General features: G+C 36.8%; 1 protein-coding gene across 2 annotated transcripts in view; it reads right to left on the bottom strand.

Annotated features, from left to right (window-relative positions):
- The window catches only part of LOC126428086 (collagen alpha-1(I) chain-like), a 260,714-nt gene that overhangs the window by 65,786 nt on the left and 181,739 nt on the right, over positions 1–13,189 (bottom strand). For both annotated transcript variants that reach the window (XM_050089976.1, XM_050089977.1), the window contains 4 exons: positions 10,515–10,676; positions 6,769–6,930; positions 4,876–5,073; positions 4,691–4,744 (listed from right to left, as the gene is read on the bottom strand). In XM_050089976.1, coding sequence (XP_049945933.1) covers positions 4,691–4,744; positions 4,876–5,073; positions 6,769–6,930; positions 10,515–10,676 — 576 coding nt within the window. The remainder of the gene's footprint in view (positions 1–4,690; positions 4,745–4,875; positions 5,074–6,768; positions 6,931–10,514; positions 10,677–13,189) is intronic.

Here is a 13,189-nt window from a genome sequence, read left to right as displayed (position 1 = left end):
AATAGAGGGAAACATTTCATGTGGGAAAAATATATCTAAAAACAACGATGATGTAACTTACCAAACGAAAGTGTTGGTATGTTGATAGGCACACAAATAAATCTGGTGTGAAAAAAGTCAAAAAAGTGTTGGTTAAAGATGAGCTATGTTGATCCTGTGGTGAATTTGGTTTGGTAACCAACGATGTGCACAAAGGTTAGGTGGTTTTGTTGTCGCCAAAACACGTTAAGGGGTGGAGAAATTTGGGAACATATCGAAAAAACTGCGTGTAAATGTATTAGAAGGCGTGGTTTTGTGGTGGCAGATTATGAAAATGAGGCTAACAATTGTCTGACGAAGAAATAGTGAGGTAAAAACCTGTGGGAAGCGGCTAAAAATGATCAGTGATGTGGGAAAAACGGAAATGGAAATAAAGCGAAAGTTGTTAGAACTAGCCAAAATGGTTGTTTAATAGATGAAAGGAACTGTTTGTGAACTGGGAACGGTGGATTTTATAGCAGCAGTAGTGTTGAAAGTGGAAAAAAAATTCTTTTTGGTTATGGTTTGGAAGTGGGTTACGTATTATTGAGTATATATAGGCAGGATAAAAATGTACGGTGGATTACGGTAAAAAGGAGAAGGTGAATACAAAGTGAAACTACTTGCAAAAACAGAAAGAGAAAGTAAGATGACAGAAAAGATTTCGAAATGCAACAGTGACAATAACAAACATAATTGTTGCGTTCAAATTGATGATGTGAATATAACAGAAGGAAACATTCCACATAGGAAAAATATATCTAAAAACAAAGATGATGTAACTTACCAAACGAAAGCATTGGTATGTTGATAGACTAGTCTCACTTCAAAACCGGAAAACATTTTTTTCTGAATACTCCTCAAGCTGAGCCATATACTGGGTTTGTGAACTATAGTTGAACCATTTTGACACGTTAGCTGTATTTCGTACACAGCAATCTTGACATAAAATCCACTGAATGTAACCTGGTCAGTGACAACATTATTGTGACTCTTCAAGCTTTCCCGGCGAAGATGTTGTAAACAGTTGATATGTCTATCAACATACCAACGCTTTCGTTTGGTAAGTTACATCATCTTTTTTTTCAACTACATTATAATTACATTATAGTTCAACTATGGCTCATCGTGAGCTCTCTCAACACAAGAAATTCTATGAATTCTACAGAATCAGTCCAGACAGTTTCCACTTTTTGGTACAGCAAGTATCAGCTTCTCTGACAAATACAGGACATAAATTTTGTATTTGGTATTTCTCCTTCTGAGGAGCTTCTCATTACAATAAATTAAGTTGATGAAAGTGCATGAATAACATTAAAAATGTCACCGTGAAAACTTTATTGTTTGTAAACCTGTAAGGTAGTTTATCAATGAGGTATGTATAAAAATAATGGTTACAAACAACTATACACAGTATAGTATTTTGATAACTGTTGAGTTTCACAAAACAGTATATGACTCAGCTTGAGGACCATTCAGACAAAATGTTGATGGTTTTGAAGTGAGATGAGTCACTGTCGATTGTGTAGCAGTGGCTGGTGAATTCTGCATAGGGGTATATTTGTGTCTGAAGAAATGAAAGAAGCCCATGGTGATCAGCAAAATCCCCAGCATGTCCCCCTTAGCTTCACCCAGCTGCTCATTCAAACGTAACAGGAATTTAGGTTTCACATCTCTTTTATACCTTGCACAAAGTTTCCTAAAATCATGGAAGAGAGACTTAAAAAACTTCCAATCAGTATCACCGGCGGATGAATCCTGGTGTCTTTTTATTTTAGTAAGTTCGTCATTTTCAGCTTTGGTTTATGTTGGAAGCGCATGAAAAAGAAAAACACGAGGCAACTCTGCACTCCACATAGCAGGCGGTAAGAGCTACGCATGTAGCACATAACTTCCTACCTTGACACAATAAATCTCCAAAATATCTCACATATTATCTCGAGACTAGGAAGAAGTATCACTCTCCTTCCACCGTAGAAACAATTTTGACTCATTAGTTATATTTCATACACAGCAATCTTGACATAAAACCCACTGAATGTAAGCTGGTCAGCAACATTATTGTGACTCTCCCGGCAGATATGCTGTAAATAGTCTTCACAGGTTTGCTGCCTGATCATATTGTGCAAATTCCACAATATTTCCTCGGAGCAACTGTCCAACATCTTCTGGTGGTTGAACCTTGCTGGTGGCTAGATACGTCTGACAGTATCTGCACACTGACGCCCCATTTCTAGAACATGCATGTGAAGAATGCGCAGGCACGAAAATTGCAATTTGCAAATAGATGGTGCCATATTCAAACTCCCTCTGCCGAAAATCGCAGGGCGGCTCTCTTGCGTGTGCACTGTACGCTGTGTTTGCCCACAGTGTGATTTCCATGCTTGCGCATTCTTCACGCATGTGTTCAACATGCAGATACTGTCAGTCATACCTAGCCACCAGCAAGGTTGAACCACCTGAAGATGTCAGACAGTTGCTCCAAATAAATATCGTGAAACCTGCACTATGTGATCCGGTGGCAAACCCGTGAAGACAATTTACAACATTATTCACTGCAAATTTTTCAAAATATGCCCAATAGTCTACTTGTCTCTGAAGTATCACAATAACCACAGAAAATAACAAAAAGAAAGCCAGTCATTATCAAACTTATATCAGATGCAGGAAAATCAATTCTTTTACTGACAACATAGGAAATATTGATTACTACTTACTGTAAAAATGACGTGTTAAGTTGAAGATAGGCCCAGTTAAAACACACCTGCACATAAGCTTTCGGCCAATGCCTTTGTCAGAGCCAACAGACTGCATAACGGATAACGTGCACAAATCTCAAAACAGTGCTTTTTAATTATTTACACGAAAAGTGAAAAGTTTACTGAGTAACTAAAGAGACAGATGTAGCTTTGCTTCATTTACATAAAAAAAGTTTGCGTTTAGGCACATTGGAACATTTGAAATTTCCCTTGCCATATATTGTATAACAAGTTGCATGGAGTGGCAAGCACTCTGTGTTGCAACATGTGACATGAAAGAGATACGTGTGTGTCGTATCACTGTTTTCCTAGTGTTAACCAGTTTTTCTGACATTTCTAGGCAGCAATGTGGGTTGATTCTGCATTGTATTGCCTGTTGTATCATTTCTGTGTGAACTGAACCTTATTGCACTTTAAGATCAGTTTCTGGACATCGCTGTCCCAAAGCAGTACAAAACAGTTCTCAAAGGTGCTCAGTGAATCACCTTTGAGGATTAAAGGTCTTCTGAGGGTTGTTAAGCAGGTACATAAAAATTTCCAGCAAATTAATGGTGCTGAGTCTTTCTAGAAGCAGCTTTTTCCACTTTTTTTAAATTCTTTATACTTTATTGATATTAGAGACATTCAGTTCTTCCCTAAATTCTCAATTTCAAAATCTGTCAGCTCTCATGCATTCCTTCTAAGAGCAGTAAAGGGATGAACATGTACTGCCAGAATTCTAAATTAAAAAATTAGAGAAGAACCTAATACCGTATTTAGCCGAGTATAAGACAACCATGAATATAATATGACCTGAATATAAGATGGTCCTCCTTTTTCTAAAAGTCTCCTTGGAAAATTTTATTTTTAACATATTTTGACTAATCTAAATTAGAAACTGTTTTATTGACATAAAGTATGTGTCAAAAAGTTAACATTATACCCGTTTCAAACTTACGGACTTTATTGACAGGCTACATTTTGATATCACCAGGAGAAATAAAATAAACAAAAAGGAAAGGTATACATTAATTTTCAGACCATTTTCTTCTAACTTTTTGCTAACTGACTCTGTAGCCTATGGTATCAATATTTTTAATCATCATCATCATCCTAACAGCACAATCATGGAACTTATATCTTTGTCATCACAAATATCTGGTTCTTTCTTCCGAATATGTTGCTATTTGTGAAGTCATCATTATGGTGGGACCTAAGAACGCAACAGTATTATCTATCACATACACTGAAGCTTCTGAAATGAGTTATCAGAAACAGGTGAATTATATCGTGTCGCCCACAGTTTAAAACAGAATCTTTTAACAGTCGCCTCCCTATAAATCTATAAGACAATCCCTATACACTTATGAGACAATAATATTCTTATACCACAAACCATAATTTTCCATGAGAAATTATTTTGATCATTTGCATAACACATGGAATAAAGATAATTTTAGGCTTCCCACTCGATGAATAAAATTATATACTCAGCCTTCACATTATATGCAACATATGCAATCTTCCACAGGCTAAAGGCTAAAATCATTCTGAATATGGGGCTAGATCTACTGAAAAAGAACTACATCACACTCTGATGAAGAAGTGTTAATCTCAGTGGAAGGGTTCAAGAACTATTAACTGACAATGTAAACAGGATGTTAACAATCATTATAATTATTAAGTAACCATGACTTTATTCTCAGGGAAATAAGTACTGATTTTAGACTATTGCTTCAGCTCATTAAAATTTATATAACTGAGCTGAATTACTATTTTTTGACTTTTCTTCTGTACTATAATCAGATGGGTTATCCAAGTATGTAATGAGAGAATAAATATACCATTTTTAAAGGCTGACGAAGTGCAACAGCTTTCATCTGCGTTCATTATTTCACGTGCAAGGTTATTTGTACATTTAAGACTTCACTTACAATCAATCCGCTAGCACCAGAATGTCCTTTGTCACCCTTAGATCCAGGTGGTCCCTGAGGAAATAAAGCAGAAAATCAGAACATAAAATAGAGGAACTGCCACAAAATTTATGTTGAATGGACTTTAAATATGTACTATATTTTCCACGGAAGGAGAGATATGTACCACCAGCACTTTCACTCACCGGAAGGCCGTCAGATCCCTGCTGGCCCGTCTCACCCCGGACACCTGGAGGTCCTGGAGGTCCTACAGGACCGCGCTCTCCAGGGAATCCCCGGTCCCCTCTAGATCCGGAAGGTCCCGACAGTCCGGGAGGACCTGGCGATCCGGGCTCTCCGTCCTTCCCTGGTGTTCCAGGATTTCCAGCTGCACCTGGGAGTCCCTGAAAAGTTCAAAAGCTTATCATTACTCAGTGATTGTTATCTCTTATGCCATTAGCAGCAAGAGAAATAAATCTGTAGATATATTTGCAATAAGAAAACTCCATTTTTTGTTAATACATAATCGTGTATTCGATTTCTCACATATACGTATTTAGTGAACAGCATTCATCTAGGAGTACACAGAACACATTACTATTATATTATTGTATATAGAGTGTGTATGAATATAAGCTGCATCTACATCTTTTACATGAGATTATAGTAAAATGAAAATGTTGTATATACGCCGCACTACTAAATTTACCTCTGATTACCAAGTAACTACTACTATGTACATGATGCAGACAAACTATGTTGGCAGCCACACATAACAACTGAGCAACTCCAAGTTATCAGCTATGCATTATGCACAGAAACACGGAAAGCTGGAAGCTGGACACAGATTTCATGCAGATGGGGGAGGTGGGGGGGACACTCATCAGAGGTGTCAGCCGGAGTGGCCGAGTGGTTCTAGGCGCTACAGTCTCCTCTCAGGCCAGTTGTTCCTGGTTGGCCGGGTTCCCCATCCTTACCGGGCTCACCCTACAACAGACCACTATGGTCGCAGGTTCGAATCCTGCCTCCGGCACGGATGTGTGTGATGTCCTTAGGTTAGTTAGGTTTAAGTAGTTCTAAGTTCTAGGGGACTGATGACCTCAGAAGTTAAGTCCCATAGATCTCAGAGCCATTTGAACCATTCATCAGAGGTGTGCAAGTGAGAGAAACTCTTAAACAGTTCAAAAACTAGATGTCCATTTCGATAGCAAAAGTGCAAATACCCACACGTGCAAAAGGACTTTCTTGATTTTATAGTTCAAAACTGAAATGATTCCGGTTGGCCTTGTAAACAATTTGCCTATGGAATTTAAAGTTTCATATGTGTGGATTTGGCCATTTATGCAACGAAATAATCAATCTGTTCATCACAGAACTATAATTGCACAAAAACTGCCTCAAGCCTGCAAAAACAGTTTGATATCTTTCCTGTTTTAGGTGGTCCAGCTTCAATTGAATTTTTTGTATTTACATTCATAATTAGGGAATACACAAAAAAACCAGTCTATTTTGGTATGCCAAACAACACTATAGTAAAGACATTATGAATTAAGTCCAAAAAGCTGCTTCTTTTTTTGAGATGTTTATTTAATCACGACAGGCCTGTTTCAGCACTATTGCCATCATCAGGCGATCTGAAAGAAATGGTTTTATTATATATTATCTTCTAGGACAGACGGTAACCTACTAGTCATATATGAGATTGACAACCATACATTTATGGAATTCTTAAGTTACCTATAACATCACTGGTTCATCACTTAAGCGTTTTTCTTATGTCGTTTAAGGTTATTTTATGCCATAGCTTTCACAGTCTATATTTGTTGGAAGTTATAGCCTGAATTTTATTTGTTGTGTGTGACAATTTTTTGTTTGACGTTTAACCAACGATGTTATAAGTCAAACAAAAAATTGTCACACACAGACAAATTCGAGCTCTACTCTGCCCAATTACCTGATATTATCAAGATTTTATTGCACTTGTTTTAAATTAATTTGGTATATGAGAATTTAATATTGTTGTAAAATGATCCACAGATAAATGTGTGATGAAGAGACAGATCGTGATGTGGAGTTTCTCTGCAGCCAGTGACACCCACCTGGAAGCCTCGTGGACCACCAGGTCCCGGCGGACCCCTCTCTCCGTCCGACCCCGGTGGTCCCGGAGGTCCCTGGATTCCTGGAGCACCATCCTTTCCGGGGTCTCCTCTCGGGCCAGTTGTTCCCGGTTGGCCGGGTTCCCCATCCTTACCGGGCTCACCCTACAACAGAAAAGAGTGACAAATGGAACATGCACATTTTCACATATATGACATATATTTAACATTTTCAGGGAAAGCCTGTCAGAATGGTTGCTATTATAGTAAGAGTCATCAATCTGAACTGGGCTCGATGCAGATCTCCGGGCTAGCCTATCTTCTACTACACCCCATGTCAACTTGAAACTGATAAATGTATTCAAGGCTTCACCTCCCTCTACAATTTTTACTTCACACATTTCCCTCTATCACCAAATTAACTATTCATTCAAGACTCTGCACATTTGCTGCCCATCAATGACCCCTTTGAGTTGGGTTGTACGATAAAATGCTTTTCTTTCCTATTTGATTCAGCTCCTTTTCCTCAGTTATACAATCTACTGATCAAATCTTCAGCATTTTTCGGTGACAGCAGATGTCAAAAGCTTCTATTCTCCTCACTTTTGTACTGTTTATTGTACACATTTCACTTCGACATTATGCTACACTCCAACTCAATACTTTCAGAAAATATTTTCTAACAATTACATGTATATTTTATACATTAACAAACTTTTCTTTTTACAGGACTGCTTTTCTTGTTACGGCCAGCCTATATGTTGTATCCAATTTACGTCTGTCATTGTCAGTTATTTTTCTGTCCAAATAGAAAAACTCATCAACTCCTTCCTACATTCAATTTCCAGTCTAATTCCTTTCACAACACTCAACTCAGTTTGATTAAATTTCTTGATAGTATTCACCTTATAACCTCTTTTTAAGACAGTATCCATTCTGATCATCTAAGTTCCTTACCATCTCTGACAGTATCACAATGTCATCAGCAAATCTGAAAGGTTTATTTCTTCTTTGTGACTTTTAATTTCCTTTCCAAATTTCTCCTTAAAATCCTTCACTGCTACTCAATGTGCGCATTGAATAACACAGGGAATAGCTACAACTTTTCTTTATTTCTACTTCTCTTTCACGCCCATCTTCTGTTAGAAATGCTCTGGTTTTCTACTCAAGCAATCCACGCTAGTTATGCCAGGCCACAAGGAGACAGTGGTGGGGAAGCTCTGAAGGCAAAACTCATAAAGATAGGTTTCCACACACCATTATATGCAACTGTGATGAGGTCAACAGATTTCTGAACGTCTCAAATACTACACTTGAGTGAAATTCTGTTTCATTCATTCATGCTACAGCTGGAGACTCAATGACTTGTTTTAGTTTTTCTAGCCTCCATTCAAATAGAATGTTAGCTGTTGGAAGGCACTTGATTCACAGGCTATTCACAAAATGTTTTCTAAAATTTTCTGTAATGGTCATCTGGTTAAAAGCTAAATGAACTGTGTCAGATACCAAGGATACATAAAGGAATGTATGGGGTGATATTAAAAAATGGGATTTACAAAAGATTTTAAGTCCAAATTATAACACTTTCACCAATGGACTGTTCTTTTATTTTTTCAGACACTATTCCAATTTTAACACTACATACTTTTTAAAGTGATTAATTATTATCCTATTGTTATTAGTCATGTTGCATGTTAAGGTCAAGAACACGGTACGCAACATGTGGCCATACAGCGAATACCATTTCAATGTCACTTATAGCACTATGTTCGAATTCATTGATTCAGTACGCAACGCAATGTCTTGATGTCACATATAGGATGCACAAACTAAAAATCTGTTCAGTGCTTACTACCCAAGTCATTTACATTAAGTACCCATATACAGACCATTCCAAAACTATACATTCAAATTAATCTTGGAAGTATAGAAAATAAACGACTATATTTACTTATGGTACATGTGGTCTCTGATGTCAATTTTTGATGCTAGGGACAATTTACACAGGCAGTAGCTTAGCATGCTAATTACAGCAGTGGCATTCAGAGGACCTGCTTCAATGTGCAACCACTGGTGTGCATGCACGGAGTACATCGTCAGACCATTGCACGTTGTGTCCTCTCAAAGATTCTTAATGTGTCCGCAATGATACCATCAGCAAAAGTGTTTGCAATGATACCATAAGCGACGACTATTGTACCATTGATGGTTTCTTACACTATCTGCTTTGTGTGCCCCCCAGAGGAAGAAATCCAGACATGAGATCAAGTGACTTGGCTGGCCACACTACAGATCCACCTCGGCCGACCCATCAATTCCAGAAGGCAGCTCTCATATGAGCCCTCACAGCAATGCTGAAATGGGCTGGTGCCCGACTGTGCTGGAAGTCGTTCTTTGTCTAACATTCAGCAACACATTCCAACAGTACAACCAACCATCCATACCCAGAGCAGTTTTGGATGTCTGTTCACATTCCCAGTCGGTGACACCAACACAACAGCTTTCGTCAGCACAACTAACAGAATGTTCCCTAACATTACATGGTGACTTCAGAGACACTACATTCCTTATCAAAATATATTTGTTTTGATGTTCTTTATCTTCTGTATTAACTTGAATAAATTGTTTCGGAACAGCCTGTAATAAATACGTAACATTTTTGAGAATTGTGCCTGCAGTCAAACAATTATTAATCGCAAAAATTAGTATGTCTTGTCTATTATTTACATATTTTCTTCTTTAGGAAATGTTCTTAATTACACTACATTTATAACTAATAATGTTAATTGCTGAAACATTTAAGAATTGTATTGTAATGAAAAAAATATTTCATGTTTGATAAAAAAGATTTGTTTTGTTATCAATGAAGTCAAATAGAAAATTTGTTACAGTAGATAGCACAAATTCAAAATCACTTGTGTATAGAAATTAAAATTACAAGTTTACCACATTATTGATGCAAAGATTGCATTAATGAATTATGTAACTGAAATGACTCACTGTTATTCTCTTTGGGCTAATGCCACAAGCGATTTTTGTTTAGCGCTAGTATGTATAGTGAGTTTCTTCACAAATTTGGGTAAGGAAAGATAAATGTGACTGAAGTGAGTTGCAATGGTGATCTTTCGAGGATTGACTGACTCAAAATGCAATAAATAATAACTGAACAAACAATAAGGCATCTTTAAACTATTTATTTAAGTGAATAATTTATCTTAAATTGGACATGAGAAAAATTCCAGAATGGCCCCGAGTTCGAGTCTCGGTCGGGCACACAGTTTTAATCTGCCAGGAAGTTTCATATGAGAAAAATTACTAACTACTATGCTTTTTTGTTTGCTTTTGAAGCACTGAATATTGGTCTGGTACATATCTTTTGAAGTAGTAATAAGAGGTTTCCTGACTAACATGAGACTTTTAATTTTCATTTAAAAGGGAATTGCAATTAGAAGCTGCAAGTGCAACATTGTCCAAGAGGAAGAACAGTCAACTGGCAATAAATAACTGTACATAACTGTGACTTGTAAAAGTAGAAAAATTCTGAAAGTTCATATCACGCATCATTATTATATACTCATTATCAGTGGACGTACATGAACAGCACAAAGAAAAGCTGTTTAGAAATGAAAACAACCCATTTTTTTACAAGTAAATAAAATATTGCCTAAAGTTTTGTGGACTATGAAAGATATCCCTACAAACAGGTATGAGTTTGTGAACATAAAATGAACTCAGTGGGATGGACTTACCGCAAATCCACGGTCTCCAGGTGGTCCGATGGGGCCTGGCAATCCCTGTGATCCAGGTGGTCCAGGCTCTCCGGGTTTCCCGTCTGCTCCCTGAATGCCCCTCTCTCCAGGATTTCCAGGCTTACCAGGTGGTCCAGTACGTCCCTGACTTCCTCTCAGACCCTAACACAAACAAATTAATTTGTAAAAGAAGATGGAACAAATTATTTCACAAATAGCAGCTCCACTCATTTGTATTTTTAATATTTGCAGGCAGTTGCTGCCAAGAAACACTCCATATCTCACAACATAACATCCATAGTGAAACTGTTATCACTCTCATTTCTCTGTAGTCCAGTGAAGAAGCCTAATACAGTTATGTGAAACATGTTTGGTAAACATAATACTCATAATAATAATTCAGTTGCAAAAGTTGGATAATATTTGTACTTATCTATATTGTAAACATTTATGAACTCAGATGTACAGAATGATCTGATTTGGGCAGTAATAACTATGTACCATGAGACTTACATCAACAGGATAAATACCGGCATTAGGGAACAGTGCAACAGACTCGGTGCAGTATTCATTGACCCAAACAAATTCTTAAACTGCAAGTGTCTGGGAAAAGACGGCCTGCACTTGAATAGATTAGGCTCTGTGAACCTTAGTAAAATGTTCATAGACGTGTGTAAAGTCCTAAGAAGCAAGGGAAACTAATTCATTGTGATAGGGGTGACAAAGAAAAAATTCAAACTGAAAATAAAAAGTTTAGGTACCAAACAAAGGATGCACGCGAAATAACTAAAAGAAAAAATGATCTATTGATGCACTTGAATATAAATGGCTTAGGGGCAGAACTACCAAATCGTAAATTCTCAAAAATCGACGAACTAAAAATTCTGCTTTCAGAATCCGTAAATATTAAAATAATCTGCCTAAATGAACACTGGTTAACAGAAGATAGTATAAAAGTACTAAATAGTATTAATAATTTTAAGGTAGCTGCTAGCTTTTGTAGAATAAGCAAATCTCGTGGAGGCTCCTGCATTCTTGTCAATTCTTCCATAAGTTATACAGTAAGAGATAGTTTTAATTATTTAAATGAAGAGAGCGTGTTTGAAAGTTGCTCTGTAGAGCTGAGTGATCTGAATACATTGGTTATAGCAATCTACAGAATTCCTGGATGTGCGGTAACAAAAGTGTTTTTAACCAAATTCGAATGCCTCCTGGAAAAACTCCAGAAAGAAAGTAAGAAAAAAGTTGTTATAGCAGCAGACTTCAACTTAAATGTCTTAGTTGAAAGCAATGATTCCACAAAATTTCGTGACTTAATTCAGAAATCTGGTTTCAAGCTAAATTTTTCTGAAGGCACTAGGGAAAACAGCAGATCAGTGACCTGCATTGATAATATTATTACTAACTACATATTTGACAGTGGAAATAAGCACAAATACTGCTTAGACTTGGGAATTTCAGATCACTCAGCTCTGTTTATTGAGCTCCCAAAAGCAAATAACCTAAAGTCTCCAGAAGTGTGTATAAAAAGGGATCTCAGTAAAAGTAAAATGGATTTATTCCGCAGTAAATTAAGTATAATAAGCTGGCCTGTAGACTACAATAGTTCAAGCTCGATTAACTATGACAAATTCTTAAATTGTTTCTTAGAGGTATTTAATGAATCATTTCCTCGTAGATATAAGCAAAAGAAGGTTAATGGTAAACTCAAATGGATTACAACAGGAATAAAGATCTCTAGTGCCAGAAAGAGAGAGCTCCACAATGAGTTAAAATCAAACAGAAATCCAGATTTTGTCATTTATGTCAAACAGTATAAAGCTGTATTTAGGAAAGTTGTAGCGGCAGCTAAAAAAATGGCAAATAATAAATTCATACGAGAACACAGAAATAAGACAAAAGCAGTGTGGTCAGTTGTTCAGTCTGAACTAGGAGCCAAAGTAAAAATTCATGAGATTTTGAAAATTAGACATGAAAATGAAATTATAGTAAACCCTGTTCAGATGTCAAGTTGTTTCAATGAATTCTTCCTAAACGTAGTAAGATCGGATGTGGATATGACATTCTATCAGGGCATCACAAATTTGGAAAACAGCCAGAACACATCTTTTAAACAATTTGAAAAAATAACCCAAAGGGATGTGGAAAAGGAAATATTGTCTCTAAAAAACAAAACCTCACATGGGTGGGATGAAATAACAACATCTGTAATCAAGTATGTGTATGATATTATTTCCCAACCACTGTCAACTATTATAAATCAATCTTATGAACAGGGATGCTTTCCAGAGGTATTGAAATATGGTGAGATCAAACCTCTATTCAAGAAAGGATCGACAGAAGATATGGGGAATTACCGCCCTATCTCTCTCTTGCCGGTCTTCTCTAAAGTGTTTGAAAAGATTGCAGCAAAACAAATTAATAACTTTCTTACTGTAAATGATATAATTTTTAAAAACCAGTTCGGATTCCAACAGGGTAAAAGCACTGCGAATGCTATAAATGAGTTTATCCAAAAAATATGCTCCACGTTAGATAAAGGTAGAAAGGTCACAGGTATATTCTGTGATCTGACTAAAGCTTTTGATTCAGTGAACCATGCATTACTCCTCCACAAATTACAGATGTATGGAATCAGAGACACTGCTTTAAAATGGTTTAGCTCTTACCTGTCA

This window comes from Schistocerca serialis, chromosome 12 (assembly GCF_023864345.2).
Source record: "Schistocerca serialis cubense isolate TAMUIC-IGC-003099 chromosome 12, iqSchSeri2.2, whole genome shotgun sequence".
In the NCBI taxonomy this organism is placed as follows: domain Eukaryota; kingdom Metazoa; phylum Arthropoda; class Insecta; order Orthoptera; family Acrididae; genus Schistocerca; species Schistocerca serialis.
This window is presented reverse-complemented; position numbering and strand designations above follow the sequence as displayed.